Consider the following 17232-nt stretch of genomic DNA (forward strand, 5'->3'; position numbering starts at 1 on the left):
CGTCTCCTTGTTAACCCAGCAGAGGAGGGGTGTCGCCCCTCCCTGCTCTTTTCTCCTGTCTCCCTGTTAACCCAGTAGAGGAGGGGCGTCACCCCTCCCTGCTCTTCTCTCCGGTCTCTCTGTTAACCTCGCGGCAGGAGGGCGCCACCCCTCCCTGCCCTCGCTCTCGTCTCTCTGTTAGCTCATGGCAAGAGGGCACCGACCCTCCTACCCTCTCTCGTCTGTGGCTAGCAGGAGGGTGCCGCTCTCCTGCCCTCTCTTGTTTCTCTCTGGCCCGCCTCTTTCCCCTGCACTTTGCTCATGGTGGTGGGAGGCCACCCGAGCCAGGGTACCCCTAGGACTCGGGTGGAGGGAAGAGGGATGGGCTCGACTGAGTCGAGCCCACCTTCTGCCCTGTTCCCTCTCTCCTTCTCGGACTTGCTCGGCAACCCTCAACGGTAGCAGCCATGCTGGAATGGGCCAGCCCGAGCAGGGCTTGGGCTCACGACCCTCCTGCCCTCTCACTCTTTGTTGAACCATGTCGCCCCCTCTACCTGCCTTTTTTTTCTGTCCACTAAGACATTACCCAATTGTGCTTGGTTTGAACTGAGCCCAACCCGGTTCTCTCAGCTAGAGGACCGGGCCTAGGCTCAGTCCTGTTTGGGTTGGGGGCCAGATCTGGCTCGGCTACTAGGTCGAGCCCACAGTTTCCCCAAAAGGCAGCAGCCTAATGATTGTTTCTCCCTCTCTCTTCTCTGTATACGTCTTCTGGCAGGCCGGAAGTGCACAGGCACCCGTCCCTGCCATCACCCCTTTTCTCTGGCTGTAACGGAGGAGCCAAGGCGGCGCCTTAGCCGCCGTGGCACACTCTCCGACCCTCTACTATACTTGAGTAGTAGCAACAACTATTACTGTTGCTATCTCGAGTTCAACCGGAACCGAGCTGAGGTCGAGCTCAACTCGGTCGCTTGTTTTAGGAAGAGGGGGGGGGGGAGCCCGACTCAACCACCTAGTCCTCCCTTGGACCGAGTCAAGTTCAGTTTTTACCGAGCCTAACCCGGTCTGCCAACATCGAGCGAAGCTCGGGTCCTCGGTTCAATTCTCACTGAGCCCAGCTCAGTCCGGTCGGCTCGAAGTGGGTTTGGGTTCGACCCCTGCGATGCAAGAGTTGCTTGCATCATTAAATTAAAAAGGTTTCATCGTTTCTTTCACAATGCAATAAAATATCCTTTAGCATACCACATCGGCGCAATGGATGCGACACGCACACCAAGGCATGAGCCCTTAAAAACCTATGCTCGGAATCGCCAGTGAGTTCGACTATCTCCGAGGTAGGAGAAAGTTGCATATAAGGACAATGGCAGAACACTTCTAACATATATATATATATATATATATATATATGCTTTTTAACTGAAGGATGCAGTTTTGTGTATTCTTGTCCATTTAAAGTTATGTCATTTACTTTGCTGTCGTGCTGTTACATGCACAAGCTACTGCTTACGCAATTTATTTAGCCGATGTACGATTTCGTATATCGTGCACTGCTTACGCAATTTATTTGGCCGATGTATGGTTTTGTACATCATGCACTGCTTACACAATTCATTTAGCCAATGTACGGTTGTGTACATTGTGCATCGCTTATGCAGTTTATTTAGCTCGATGTGTGGTTTCACACATCGAGTCTTGCTTTATGTAATTTACATTGTCGTCGCGTTGTTATGTGCACAGACTACTGCTTACTCAATTTACTTGGTCAATTTACAGTTTCGTACATCATGCTCTGCTTATGCAATTTATTTAACCGATGTACGGTTGCATACATCGTGCATTGCTTTCGCAGTTTATTTAGCTCGATGTGTGGTTTCACACATCGAGTCTTGCTTTATGTCATTTACATTGTCGTCGCGCTTTAATGTGCACAGGCTTATATATATATATATATATATATATATATATATATATATATATATATATATTATGCCGCAGCATTGTATTGTGCACTGTCTTATACTTTGATATATATATATATATATATATATATATATATATATATATATATATAAACATTATAAGGTACGTAGTTTTGCGTACTCTTGCCTATCTTGCATTACACTTGCTTTTAAAGACGCAGATTTGCGCATGCTCGTCGTGTCTTTAAAGAAAAAGGTAATTTCATGTGAGATTCCAATGTTTGTAATATTCGTTGTTTCGAAAAGCGAAAACGAATATCTGACGGTTGCTTATTCGCAACTAAGCCTTTCCCTCAAACCTGTGTAGCCCTAAGAGGTACGTAGGATCTTTTGTTTTGGTATCCAAAAATGACTCGGGTATCCTCGGCCTAGAGCACAAGACGTTGATATTTTCTAAACAAAGTTGGAGTTTCTTTCTGAGAAACCGATACCCCTTTGATCGTAGCGGTACTATTAGACATACGCGTCCTATTAGTACTACGGTGATTAGATGAGAGGTTTATGGTAACCTCGTAGCCTGTAAATGTACATTGATAACATTAAAATCACATAAATGGTTATAAATTATAAGTCTCGCCTTCACAGGCAAGATGCTCGAGTTGGTTTGAAAGACCAAAGCATATAGAATGGGTCATCAATTAAAATATAACCTGACACAGAGTTGCCAGTCGAGGAAGCGGGAGCGGGAAGCGATACGGGAAGCGGAAGCGGGAAGCGAGGCACTTTCAAAAATTTAGGAAGCGGGAAGCGGGGGACCACTTAGGAGCGAACCGGGAAGCGTCTCGGAAGCGACATAGGAAGCGTCTCGGAAGCGACATAGGAAGCGAACCGGAAGCGACATAGGAAGCGAACCGGAAGCGACATAGGAAGCTATAAATTTCTAAATTGTAAATTATAAGCTACAATGTTCTAAACTCTAAGTCTAACCTTAAAATTAACATAATCCACTACTTCACTTCATCATGCAAGATTCAAAATTAAAGTATACCAAAAAAATATTATAAGACCATGACAAAAAAGTAACATAAAAGTTTTTAAGTTGGACAACTCCAACTACATCATAAAAAAAAATAATAATTCAAGAGTTCATTAATCTGTCATCTTTCTCTTCCCCTTCAAGTCAGCAATAGATCGCGAACTTTCTGCATCATCACGTGCATCTTGTCCTCCACGACCATGTCTTCTGCTCCTTCCTTCATTTCCTATAATGAATACGTTAAAAAGTTAAAATGTTCAAAAACCATAATTTAAAATATAAAAAACACAATATCAACATACCTTGCCTAGGTCTCCGGCTAAAGAAACGATCAATCCGACCATGAGGAACTGATGGTCGCTCTTGTATATCTGCAGTTCTACTAGCTCTGATGGATTGATTTGTATCCTCTTGAACTTCATTTGTACGTATAATTATTGGAGGTAATGGAGCTCTTGGTTGTGCATCTTTATGTTTGGATTTGGAAATAGTGCTTGATTGTTGTGCACTATCATCCAAATCTCTCCATCGCATATCCTCTAATCTCAACGTATTTTCTTCTACAATAGGAAGTTCTGGATTGATATCCCATTTTCGACTAGGCCCTTCTTTATAGCGATTGTTGCACCTTTTATAACAAGAATATAAAATATGAATGTTAATAAACAATCAATGATAAAAAAATAGAAAAAAAATACCAAAACAAAAGTACAACACAGTTTAATTATACCTGTCAATCAATCGAATATTGGAATGAATATACACTAAGGTATCAGCACGATCTTCATTGAGCCTATTTCTTTTAACATTGTGAATGTAACTATAGGTGCTCCACACTCTTTCTACAGAAGATGTGCTAATAGGTTGAGATAAAACCTTAATGGCTAATGCTCTCAACTCCGGTGTATCACCACCATAAAAACGCCACCAATTAAGCACTGACATTGTAGGATTCAGTGCATCTATTCGTGCTGCATTTCGGCTAAATCTTCCACTTCTTGATGCAAAAGCCACAAGTTGTGACCTATAAAGTGTAGATAACTCTTCATTTCCAGAAGATATGACTTCAAGCGCAAGCATTGCACCGTCTAAGATATCATTATCCTTTTCTGCAAAAAAAAATGTTTAGTAACTATAACAAGAGAAATGCAAATGAAATAATAAAATAATTAAATCATTTAACTTTAAACTTTATTAAATAGATAGAATTAATTTTTTACCAAGAGAAACTCGTTTGACCCCTCCTGCTGCTGGGATTTTGAGATACTCCGACTCGTAATATTTTGGAGTAAGCATGTGGGCTAGACTATGGAGAGGCACATTCATTCTGTCCCATCTATTTGAGACAATCTTATGAATCTTTTCATATAAATCTGGTTGTCCTTTTAGATTGTCTTTGATTTCCCCCAACATGTTGTCCATGCCTTCATACACTTCACCAATTATAGGGCCTTCCTGATCACAAAATTTAATCATCTTATAGATGGGTTTTGTAATCAATAATGCTAAACGTACAGAATCCCAAAATTCTTCATCAAGAACAGTTGTTTCTGTTGTAACAGCCCTTTTTTTCATAATTTCATCCGTGCATGATTGCTTCCAATCACTCCATCTATCTGAAATTACTGTGAGCCTTAAGCTCTCCCTCACATCAAGCAAGCGTTTCAAAGTAGTATAATGTGAAGCAAACCTTGTTTTTGCAATCTTTATTAATTCTAATTTTTCATTGCTTCTAAAGATTGCTAGTGCTTTTGAATGATTTGTGATATACTTCACAATTTCTTTACTCTGCAAATATGTTTCTCCCAACCAATGAAACTCATGTGCCAAATCCTTGAAGATCAAATTAAGTGTGTGCACAACACAAGGTGACCAAAAAATATACTTGTACGTTTGTTTTAATTCTTCACCTGCTAACTTGCAATTTGCTGCATTGTCTATAATCACTTGCACTACATTAGAAGGCCCCACAAGTTTAAATCCCGTTTTCAAAAACTCGGCAATGTTTGCAGCTGACTGTTGCACATTAGAAAAATCGCTTGCATATAAGAACATCGAGCCAAAACAGTTTGAGGCAAGTATATTTATCAAGTGTTTGTTCTTGATATTTGTCCAACCGTCTGAGACAATGGAAACTCCAAACTCCTCAAACTTTTCTCGAAATTCATTTAACTCCCTGTGAACACACTCTTTCTCACTGTCAAGCAACGTTGTTCGCGCTTTTTCATATGATGGGGGTTTATATCCGGGCACTTTACTAACTGTAGATATCATCTCTTCCCAATATGGTGATCGAAGCACATTGAAAGGTATGCCATTTGCACACAAAAATCTGATAATTTTGTGATCTACATCATCTCTTTCTACCTTTTTAAAGGTATCACGAATATCAACTGTTTTTCGGCTTCCACTAGATGATGTAGTAATACTAATAGGCTTCTTTGGAGTATCAATTCTTGATCTCCTCAACTCAAATGCACTTGATGAAACCTCCACTCGACGAACTTGCCTCTTAATTTTTTTTGCCAATTCTGCATTTTTTGCAACTTCAGGGCAAAAGGCAATCCCAACACTTTGTCCCTTTGGAGATCCCATGAGATGTGCAAAAACTCGAGTATATGACCCATGATAAATATTTTTGCAGTGCCTGCACATAAAAACTTGGGTTCCACCTTGCTTTCCTTGCCCACTCTTCTTTTGTTTCAATACATGGCGCCATAACACTGTTGTTTTATGCATGCTAGGTGGTTCATCATCTTGGTCATCTTCAGAATAGTAGTCATCCAAGTCATATTCTTCTTCATCTTCCTCATCAAAACAATTTTCGTTTCGGTCCTCAAACTGATATGGACAAGCAGAAGACCTCTTCTTGCCCTTCCCAACACCACTAGATGATTCATGCTCCAAATTGTACAAAGAATCGTCATCGTCATCAGAATTATCGTGATCATAGCTTGAGATGGTCATTAATGAAGCAAAGAACATGCAAATATATCTGCATCATAAAAGTATCAGAATCAACCTAAAACACTTAAAAAAAGCTATTATTAACAGTAAATAATGGAGAGTGAAGAACACAAAGCATGGGGATGTAAACAAAAGACTAAGCTAAAAAAGGGGGGGAAATTACGTGCAATCTGACTATCACTAAACTAAATACTCAAACAGGCACTTCAAGTTCTAATAAGAAACAAGCAACATAAATAACTGAGAATATAGAGAGCGAGAATAGTTTGATTGAACTGCTAAATCAGATCAAGAACATATAAATCCAGTTTTCTTTCAGGACTCCACTAAAGTTCAATACCCGACTCATTGGGAAATTCTCCAAGTACCCATCAACTTAATTTTGCACAAATGGAGAACATTAAAGTGCTACCAGCCTTGGCAAACATTGATCTCTGAGACAATAGACTTAGAACTGAGGTTTTAAATCATTACAATTATCTTCTTCATGATAATGTTCATTTACTATTTGTACCAGGCACCAGCTCACATCCTCCAGCAGCTCTCAGCCTCTCACTGTACATCGGACTGAAGAAATAGCTTTTAAAATGTGGGAACAGCACACTCAAATGCTCTCCAATAAAACAATAATATTGCATATTATACCCGTTATACACCAATTAGTAAAAAAATTATTCATCAGTGTAGAATAGTTAAGATCATTAAAACCGTCAACAATATCATGTTATCTCTAATGATACTTCCACCCCATCCGGTGCACTGATTTTCTTTGCCAACTGATGAAGTATAAAATGAACTTCCACATACATTATCACCATCATATCATAAACAACTGAAGAGTTAAATAAGAAGCTACAGCACATAATGGCCAATGCAAATTAACAATCCAGCTATATCAGAAAAGTTTTGTGACGAATGCATACCATCTGTTTAGATAAGAAGTTAATATTACATTGCTTACGCTATCAATAGACTAGTATCATGGAGACAATAAAAAACAACCCACTGCTTCATGCAGAATGAATAAAAAAAAACGGCTGCGATAATGAATCAGAAACTAAAAAAACTACAAACAAACCCTTGATCTACAATAACAAAAAAACCCTTGATAGTTATGAGAAATAGACGAGTCAAAAACCACAGTGGTTGTCAACATCGTCTGAAAAAAGGGAGAAAGGGGGGAGGACATAGGGCCACCCTCTGTCCCTATCGCCCACTGTGAGGAAAAGAGGGGGCGGAAGATAGAGGGTGTTCCTCTGTCTCCACCCGGCACCAGCACCAGCACCAGCACCATGAAGAAGAAGTGCGAGACATGGGGGGTGCCCTTGCCTCAGCCACCAGCAGCCATGAGAGAGTCACGGACAGATATACACCCCGAAAAAAAAAACCCTGCGATAGATCTACACCGAGAAAGAAAAAAGAAACCCTTGAATTTGATCACTTTCCCCAAAACTACCCTATTGGATCCCACTGGTGGAGGGGAGCTCGCACGACAGAGAGATAGAGAGAGTGACAGAGCGTGAGAGAGGGGGATAGCGTACCTGAAGGTGAACATCTTCATCTTCGGAAGTCGGTGGAGGCCACCGGAATTTTTTGAGGTCGCCGGAACTCGGAGCTCGCCGAAAACTCGAGAGAGAGAGAGAGAGAGAGAGAGAGAGAGAGAGAGAGAGAGGAGTCGAAACGCGTGAAAAAACAAAACCCTAAGCCCCTTTTGATTTTATTTTTTCACGGGTTTTATAAAATACCCATTTTAACCTCGGTAAAAAATATAAATTCATGTGTAAAAAAAAAAATTAAGGGCAAACTCGACCTTTCCATAATAGCGTCCCCCTTTAAAGGGGTACGCGTACCTCTTTAAAGGGGTACGCGTACCCCTTTAAAGGGGGACACGCTTCCTCAATTGAACCTGCGCTTCCCCTCGCGTTTCGGAAGCGCTGCGTTTCGCGCTTCCGAAACGCGTCCCGGGGAAGCGCGCTTCCCCTATTCTATAGGCGTTTCCGGTAACTCTGACCTGACATACCCATTCACCTGTTTGGTTTCGTCAAGGGAGATGATGAGATGATATAAAAACTTCGATGGACAGGTTGTTAACAAATACGCTCCTCGAGTAGCAATTGACTCGATGTCTCCAGTCATCAGAGTTAGGGGACGAGGCTATCAAATATTATCTTAGGTGATAGACTACATGGACTTCTGCAGAAGTTGAATGCATCCCTTGCCACGAATGCCTTTGAAAAATTCTCTCTCAGTCACTAGCTGTCCCCTTAGGAACAAACTCAGCTAGTTGTTTGGGGTATCAAAATACATATCATAACAAACCTCCGAGCAATCTCAGTTGTTTCTACGTTCTCTCCTGTGCGTACCCTCAGGACAGTTAATATCGAAACAAGGCTATCATGCTCATTTTGCTTATTCTGAACTGCACGTTACGAAATGGACAACGTATATATTAGTTTTGTTCTTAATTTTGTTATCTATGCACCTACCAGATTTTTATAAGTCTGACCTGTTTCATGGGTATAGGTGATGATTAGGTCGGTACGGCAAGCGATGACACAATGATGTGATGATATCAAGATGACTCTTTCCCTAACATTTCGCTCTTGAGGAATTTCTTTTTGTAATTTGGTATAAAGATCTCTTTGAAATTCCACTTTTCGTATAAACTTTAATTATTAAAACTTAGTTTTGAATCTATTTGGTTTCAATGAATGTACGGAGTTACAAATCCTTTGTGTAAAGGAAAGTTCACCTGAAATGCACCCAAGGTTCGTTGACTTATCATTTCAAACACCATTTTCCGCTGAACTACTAATTTAAACTCTAAAAAAGGATCGAATTTTAAGTATTCAAAATTTTCCTAAAAAGTTATAAGTCTGGGATGTTGGGGGCGTTACAACCAAGGTTACAAATATTGGTTGAAACACAAAATATTAGATTTACATAGTGTCTTGACCAACTGAAAATGCTCTGATCAATCACCTTTGTAGCATGGTGTTTTGAGCATAAATAGTGCCTCTTGTCTTATGTGGGTACCAAGCATCTCCATATTTAGCTTTGCAACTTGCAAGGGGTTACATGCAATTCTGGTTCCTTGTGAAATAAACACCGTTCACTTCTCTCTTTTTTTTTTTTTGTGTTTAGCTTTTGTCCTACTGATAAGCATGCTATGTTGAATACTCGCTAATGGTTTTTTCATGTTTCTCATAAGACAGTTGCAAATGGTTCAAACTGATTTTTTATGGCAAAGTATTTTGATTGCCAATATCTAAATGTCATGCTTCAGGATGTTTGGGAATCGAGTACCCCACATGTTAAACAATGATTACACACCTTACTCTGCTGTTGATATCTTTGTGAAGGATCTGGTGTGTAGAAATATTTATGTCAATTTATTGGACCAATAATTCCCTTTTGTTTTCTGTATGTTCTTCATTGCTCATTTCCCTTTATCTACAGGGAATTGTATTGCAAGAGAGCAGAATATTTAACATTCCACTTCATGTTTCAGCGGTTGCTCATCAGCAGTTCTTGTCAGGTCAGAGTTATATAATTCAGCATGTTGTTGTATTACTGGACAATTTATGGTTAGTTACTAAGTTATTTTTGGACTAGTTTCTTTAAGACCTATTGTTACTTTGTTCCTTTGAATAAAATAATTGTCTATCTTTATATGAATGATTATAGTTCATTTCTTCATACAAGTGATTGCTTATCCCTCCACATTTTTTTGTTCCTTTTCCAAGGACCAATCCTTATTAAGGCCATGTTTGGGAGTTGGGAGTTGGGTGTTGGGTGTTGGTGGGAGTTTAAAGAATTGGAAAGTGAATGTAGCACACCAAAACCGGCCCATAGTTGGTCCTGCCTTAGGGTGTGACTTTAGGCTGTTCATATCTGTCTTTGGGTCTTAAATAACCGGACAAAGCTTTACAAAAGCAATAAGAAAATGAACATTTATAGAGCATTCAAACAACTCTATCAGATAACTCATCTTTCCTTAGAATCTTCATTACAAGACAAGATATAACTTTGAGATGATCATCATATCTTCTAAAAGATCAAACTAATAGAGCTCCCAATGGTTAGAATTCTAGCCGTTGAAAGCAAGTCAAACTCGTTTGACTAACCCCCAACGGCTAGAGTTCTAGCCGTTGGGAGTAAGTCAAAGCTAGTTTGACTTATCCCATATATATTATATATATTAAAAAAATATATATATATATATATAATATCATTATATTATTATTATTATAATATATATATACACGCATATATACATATATTACATTAATCTTAACAAAGGGCTCAAACAAAAGAATAACAAAAGAGAAAAACTCATATGTCAGCTCTGCCTGGGTTCACAAAGGACAAACAACAATTCAAGCTCCTATTCCTCTCTGTCTGAAAAGGGTCACCATGCTCAGAAAAGGGCAATCACAGTTCAAGGCCGAACCACCATGGTCTGGAGAAGAAAAGATCTTCGACATGGGTCATCATCCCACGACCCCAAGTAAGCCTCCAAAACCGGGATCCTATAAAATAGTCTGTTGAAAAAAAATAAAAAAATATAAAATCCCCCCAAAAATGATTTTTTTTCAAAATCCAAAAAAATAAAATAATCTAAAAATATATAAGAAAATTCAAAAATATTATTTTATGGTCTAAGCTATCCCCTTCGTTACAAGCACATGTTATTCCTATTGACGAAGCCAATAAAGCTTTTGTCAGGTTTTTAGACCATTCTCAATTATGTCTTTTTGTCCAAAATCATGTGGGGGCATGTCAAAGGAGTCTGAATCTACCTAAAACCCAAGGATAGGGCATTGCAAAGCCATTTCAAAGTTTAAATCTCTTAGACAAGAAGAAACCTTTAGCAGCCAAGCATAAAAATCCTAAACCGGTGCGACCTCATTCGACAAGATTAAAATGGTCTTGAAAGCCTGGTTTACTTCTAGACATTGGCCCAACCTCGTTCGGCGAGACTACACAGCGGTCTCCACATCCCAGTTGTCCCGGACGCTGGCCCGACCTTGTTCTACAAGACCACAAATGGTCTTGATGCCCCAATCATCCTTGAAATGATCTGACTTCATTCGGCGAGACCATAAATGGTCTTGATGCACCAATTGTCCTTGAACTGATTCGACCTCGTTCGGCAAGACCCACAACGGTCTTGGCAGTCCAGTTCACCTTGACTCCCATAAGTCATAGGAAGAGGATATAACTTTATCATGATGCAAAGCACAACATTGACAGATCATTAAAGGTCAAGGATTTCTCCCAAAAATGGATTAAACTCTCTTAACAACGGTCCTTCCTGCAAGTGTATTCCTACACACGAGAATCTATCACATAGGACATCCAATTCTTAAGAGAAAATAAGGCAGCGATACAGTGAGGGCAAGGGACTTTAATCAAATAATTTCAGCTCATGAGTCTATAAGGATGAATTATAGGGGCATAAGATTATTATCAATACATGAATATAGATTCAATGGAAACCCACCTAGGCAACCGACTATTTAGGAAAATGGTTGGGTGTTGAATACCTCTAATGCTAATATGCTTCATACGTTGCCCCCCTGAAGAGTTATTTTCTTTTATCTCGATTGGGGAAAAACATTGAAAAAGAGAAAAAGAAGAAAAATATACAAAAAAATTGCCAACCAAAAGAAAAGGCAAAAAAAAAAGTCAATTATGTATTTAGGTTAACACCTACTCCGAGTCCATGGTGAGGTGCCAGGCTTTGGTCATGAGATTGCCTTAAGGGTAGATGTTAGAATAGAAAGCGAGAGCTAGGAGAAAGCCAATACCTCTAGACCTATGCCATGGTGGCAGACTCCAGTCATATGGTGTTTGGAGACAGAAGTTGGATAGCTAAAGACATCCCTCTTGGACTAGGAAGCTATGAGGCCCATGATTGCCAGGCCTCAGGTCAAAGGATGACAAACGTGGGAAATAAAGCCCCTCTGAGTTAAAAACAAAGACTGCAGGGAACTTACTTAGGGGCAAAAGATGTACTCAAATGCGTTCTAATCAAGTCCTAATCCTTCAGAGTTCAAGCCTTAGTGGAGACCATCAGACCTAATATGAATGCCTTGAGACCTAATCTCATATCCCTATAACTAGTTGTTTGAAACCAAGGCAGAATTAAAGGAGAAAAATACGAGTGAAGTCAAGTCTCACTATCTTAGACCAACCTGAAAAGAGGAAAATCTAAAGTGTAGGAATCTCAAATGCATGAATAAACTTGTTAGGAAGGTTCTAATTTTTTAAGTAAGAACAAAAACATGCGACCTTATATGATCAATCATTCATAGCTGTCATAGGCTACCCACTCTATTATAAATGCATGAGTCCCATTGCATATCATAAAAGATCATTGCATATATCAAAGGGTCTACCCATATGGACCTTGAGTCTAAGAAGTACATAAAAATATTTGTTCTTTTTTCTGCACCACCAAATCGAAGTATGCCTGACTCCCCTCACTAGGGCGGAAAGTCTTATGTCTAAGGCCTTACTTGGGCAACTCCACCCTATCCATGAACCCACAAGCGGTGTAGGACTCTTGGTGTTTGCATCCACAAACTCTTAAAAAGAAAATCAATCAAAAGGCATCCAAAACGGGCCTAAAAGGTATGAAAGGGAGCAACATTTCTCTTATGTTATTCCTGCCTAATGGCCAACATTTTTTTCTCTAAACAAAATGTTTCTCAAACCAGCTCGGCGAGACCACAGACAATCTCGAAAATCTGGTTCCCTTCCTGACATTGGCATCGACCTCGCTCGGCAAGATCACCAAATGGTCTTGACAATCTAGTTGTCTTTAGACTAATCTGACCTCGTTCGGTATGACCCATAACAGTCTCAACAACCCAACTCTTCTTCAGATGCTGGCACCGACCCCATTTGGTGAGACCAATCACGGTCTCGACAATTCAATCTTCCTTCGGACACTAGCCCGACCTCATTCGACATGACTGAATTTAGTCCCGACGACCTAGTGTTCCAAGCCTGGAGTATCTACTTTGTTATAAACCAAATCATATCGATTAATGACAAAGAGGGGCATCTGTAGACACCAAAATTTTATGATGCCTGATTGCTAACATGCCCTTTAAGATAAGTGTGCAGGTATAAGAATCGTCCCCCCTCTCACTAGACGACAGAATAGGGTCGCCATCCATTACTGGACGACCAAACAATAACGCCGTCTGTTGCTGGACAGCAGAACAAGGTCTGTCGTTTGCTGTACCGAACATGCGTGGATAAGCCCAACGCCATTGACGAACACTCCTATATACACGGAGGTGCTAACGAACGAAAGAACGAGCTAGAATGGACCCCCTGAGTCCAAAAAAAGGCATTTTTCAGATCCCTAATATATCACTTTCAATCTTATTTATCCTTTTGATTGGGTATTTATACACATTTTTTACCTTTGATTGCATATTGGAATCTGCGGCGATGCGATTCGAGCTACGGAGATTGAGAAAACCTGTCCTGTCTTTACCTTCTCGTCAGGCGAATGACGGTCGGAGCTTGCAACGGCGTCCCTATGATTTTAAAAGACAATTTTTGTGAATCCAAGTAAGTCTCATCTTTCCAACATTCAAATTTATACATCAACAGAAGGTGACTCCATTATGGATGATGCATGCTGCAGAAACGATAAGGCCCTTGCTAATTCAGCTGCCCAAGTTGTAGCTCTGATACCATAAAGAAATCAACGTGCACGTGTTAGGCAGGGACAGGGCCAAGAGACCGGCTCACAAGCATGGAAGAGATCTCTCTCTCTCTCTCACACACACACACACACACATGTTAGGAAAAACCACTCTCACGCACACACCAAACACGGAAGTTTTTAACGTGGTTTGGTCTGAATGACCTACATCCACGATGCCTCTATCTCTCACACCTTAAACATGAGATAGAGGTCCTCTATTTATAGAGAGGCTTACACATTGGGATCAGCCTGTTCCCTTAAGGAAACAAATTTACATGAGTCCCTCTTGTTTACAAATTCAGAAACAGCAGGAGTCTCACAATTTTGGATAAACTTGCTGTTGTCTTTGGTTTCCAACTTGCAGCTGCTATCTTGAGTTGTTGGACCTTGTTGGAGATGCAGAGTGCAGCTTGGATCCGGATCACTACCTGTATCCGGTTCACGTGTCTTGACAGAAGGAAGGGTGGGAAAGTTGGTATTCCACCAACAAGAAGGAGATGAAGAAACATGGCTGGGGACATATGACACTGCAGGGAGTGAATGAGATAAAACTGTTGCATAACTTGGCTTGGGGAGGGTGTGTGAAAAGGGTTGATAGTGGATGTTGGTATGAGGTGATTGAGGGTGCACTGCATCAGGGCTGGGGGAAGAGGGAGTATTGCAAGGAAACATTGGTTCTCATGACCAGATACTTCCCAAAACCACAATTTTGGGAAATCTAATGTTTTTTCAAAGCAATTTTAGTCCAGTTTAACTGAAATCTAATGGATTTTCAAAACAATTTTAGGAAACTAATTAACTTAAAAGAGGTTGTAAAACCATTTAATAACAATAAAACATTGTGATGTTTGAAAAATCAATGACTTTTAGAAAACACAAGATCTATAATCAAATATTTAGTTTATGAGATTTACTTTCAAATTGCGTAATTAAGAGGAAAAATGAACCTTTGAACATTTTAAACAAAAACTATAAATCACCTAATTCAATTGCTTGCAATAACTAATTTATCAAAACTATAATCTCATTATCAAGAAAATGATTCAGAAAATCTAAATCTAATTACAGCAATATGGAACTAATTATTGGCTTAACTAACTTTAATTATGAAAACTAAAACTAATTATTCAAATAATTAACTTAAGGCAGCCTAATTTTAATTATCAAAACTATAATTACTTATAAAACTAAATTTAAAAAATCTAATTACTAAAACTATAACTAATCACTTACTTGACGTGAAGCTACTCAGACCGACCCACGGCTCCCTTGCTCCTCGCCCCTCTTCTTCCCTCCTCCCTCTCCTCTTTTCATACCCCCTAGGGGTATTTATTATCTATTTACTTAAGACATTACATGTAAATAAGCAAATACTGTTAATATATATATATATATATATATATAGATATAGATAGATAGATAGATAGATAGATAGATAGATAGATAGATAGATAATACCTGATAGGGGTATTTTGATCTTTTTACATAGTTGTTTCTAGAAACAACCATTTTAAATAGGTTAGATTCTTTTTATTTTTTCTATTTTTCTTTCTTTTTTTTTTGCATTTTTAATATGCATTGGGAGTCCCACGTATAGTCGTTGGGACCCCCCAACGGTCATATTATGACCGTTGGGGGCTCCCAGCGACACTATGTGGGAGCCCCCAATGGCTCCCTTTTTACTCTCTCCCTCTGTGTATAAATAGGGGTGTTCTCCCCTTGTATTCTTAAGCTTTTAGAGCTCCTCTTCAATAAAGCTATTTACTTTTTATTTGTGTAGCTTTTTTAAGGCTTGTTGTATTGTCCCTTAGTGGACTTCTCTCTTATCTCTCTCTTGTGCCTTTGTGTTTGTCTATTATTGGACATTGTGAATGCATTAGCATTCTTATATTACATTTCCGCATACTTCGTTACAAATACCCCTATTTCAATTCATTAAAAATATCTAAAAATTCAAATTCCTGAAGGATAAAAAGTCAACTTCAGGGTTAAAGTACAAATTTCAGAAACTTCAAATCTCAAGTACTTCTTTGGTCTTATATTTTTAAAAATTCTATTTTTACATATTATTACTTTGTGTCAAAAGTCTGGGAGAAAATCTTTCATAATTTAATTATTAAAAATAGTTCCCTGTTATGGACACCTTTCACAACACTTGGACAGATAGGACCTGTTAAAATATGTATATATAAATATATATATATATATACATATAATTATATATATACATGTATATATATACATATATTTATAACTCAAATACCCGATAGGGGTATTTGTGTAATTCTCCATGTATTTTTTACTTTTTCTTTTTCTTTTTATGTTTCCTTTTCTTTTCTTTTTCTTTTTTCTTTTTCCTTTATTATTGTAATAGGACCACTAGAGGCCCCACCTTCTAGTCGTTGGGGTCCCAACGGTCATAAATATGACCGTTGGGGCTTCCAACGACTAGAAGGGAGCCCCTATGTGGTCCCTTTTTCTACTTTTTCTCCTCTATAAAAAGAGGGCTCTCCCTCTTGCATTGTATGGGTTTTTTCACCCACTTCTCCTCTTCCTCAATAATATTTGTTTAGCCATTTTTGGCTCTTTACCCCTTAGTGGGTTACTTATGCACTTTGAGTGCTTGTGTTCTTGGCTCCTCTTCTAAAGTGTGCTTTGCATTGTTGGGCTTCCGCTAGTTTCATTACAGGACCTAGTTTTGATTTTTATATAAATCACTGTATTTGGAGTAAAATTAAGGCCTATTACTTAGGAAAACAGGGTGGTATGTTACAGTGAAAGTCCTTAGTTCCTGAATTGCGAATAGTACTAGGCACAATATTTGCCAATTCCACTGTTGGTGCAAGCACAAAGGAGTAAATCACCAACTGCCTCCTCAGTTCCTCAGATGCTCTCTCAATTCCTTGCTCCCAAACCATCTCTGGTGCCAATTCCTAAGTTCCTACCTCAGCTGCCAGCTCCCAAACACAACCTAAGTTTGCTCTGGTTCTTCTATTTTACTTTTCCATCATAAAAGCACTGTTGTATTCTAAAGAAATATAGTAGTATATTATTGAGTTATGATGACTTGATTCTTCACTTGCAATATTGAAATATATTCCTTTCCACCTAAAATCAAGTAATTTTGAGCATTGGATGGTACTCATTTTTTTGGTAAAACAGGATCTGCTTCTGGATGGGGTAAACACGATGATGCTTCAGTTGTCAAGGTATGGATACAAACTGTGATTTATACTTTATCTGCACCTCAAAGCCTCTAAATAGTTTTAATTATGCCATGATCTAAAATGAAATGCACTTCAATAAGGCAACTTCAGCATTTCTTTTCGGTAGATCTGGTCTTGCCAAACGCTTGCCCATGTACATTACTCCACATGTATATGGATTATTTCTGCATCATTTGATGGAGATAGTCTATGCAGACTATCTGATCTTAGTTTGGATCATAATTCTATCTGATACATGTAGATTAGTTGCTTGTCATGGGAAGGCAAATCCTGCATGCAGATTGTCAAGCGCATGCTGGAATGAACCTTCCAAGTTGACATGGGATTGCTGGAGCATTAGTTTATGCACCTTCTGTATTAGTTTCAGTTGATATG

General features: G+C 39.1%; 2 protein-coding genes across 3 annotated transcripts in view; one reads left to right on the top strand and one right to left on the bottom strand.

Annotated features, from left to right (window-relative positions):
* LOC149816138 (ketose-bisphosphate aldolase class-II family protein) overlaps positions 1-17232 on the top strand; it is a 157420-nt gene that overhangs the window by 44482 nt on the left and 95706 nt on the right. For both annotated transcript variants that reach the window (XM_089987328.1, XM_089987329.1), the window contains exons 20-22: positions 9185-9266; positions 9358-9436; positions 16793-16839. In XM_089987328.1, coding sequence (XP_089843454.1) covers positions 9185-9266; positions 9358-9436; positions 16793-16839 — 208 coding nt within the window. The remainder of the gene's footprint in view (positions 1-9184; positions 9267-9357; positions 9437-16792; positions 16840-17232) is intronic.
* LOC149816139 (uncharacterized) lies at positions 2946-6971 on the bottom strand. Its single transcript, XM_089987619.1, has 2 exons — positions 3234-6971; positions 2946-3157 (listed from the first exon to the last, which is right to left on the bottom strand). Exon 1 carries the CDS (start codon positions 5914-5916, stop codon positions 4126-4128), a length of 1791 nt encoding a protein of 596 aa, XP_089843745.1. The 5' UTR covers positions 5917-6971; the 3' UTR covers positions 2946-3157; positions 3234-4125.

This window comes from Nuphar pumila, chromosome 14 (genome assembly GCF_984573655.1).
Source record: "Nuphar pumila chromosome 14, dmNupPumi1.hap1.1, whole genome shotgun sequence".
Taxonomy (NCBI): domain Eukaryota; kingdom Viridiplantae; phylum Streptophyta; class Magnoliopsida; order Nymphaeales; family Nymphaeaceae; genus Nuphar; species Nuphar pumila.

What these genes read in the sequence shown, in the direction of transcription:
- LOC149816139 (XM_089987619.1), bottom strand. Translation starts at nt 5,916, where the DNA reads ATGTTCTTTGCTTCATTAATGACCATCTCAAGCTATGATCACGATAAT.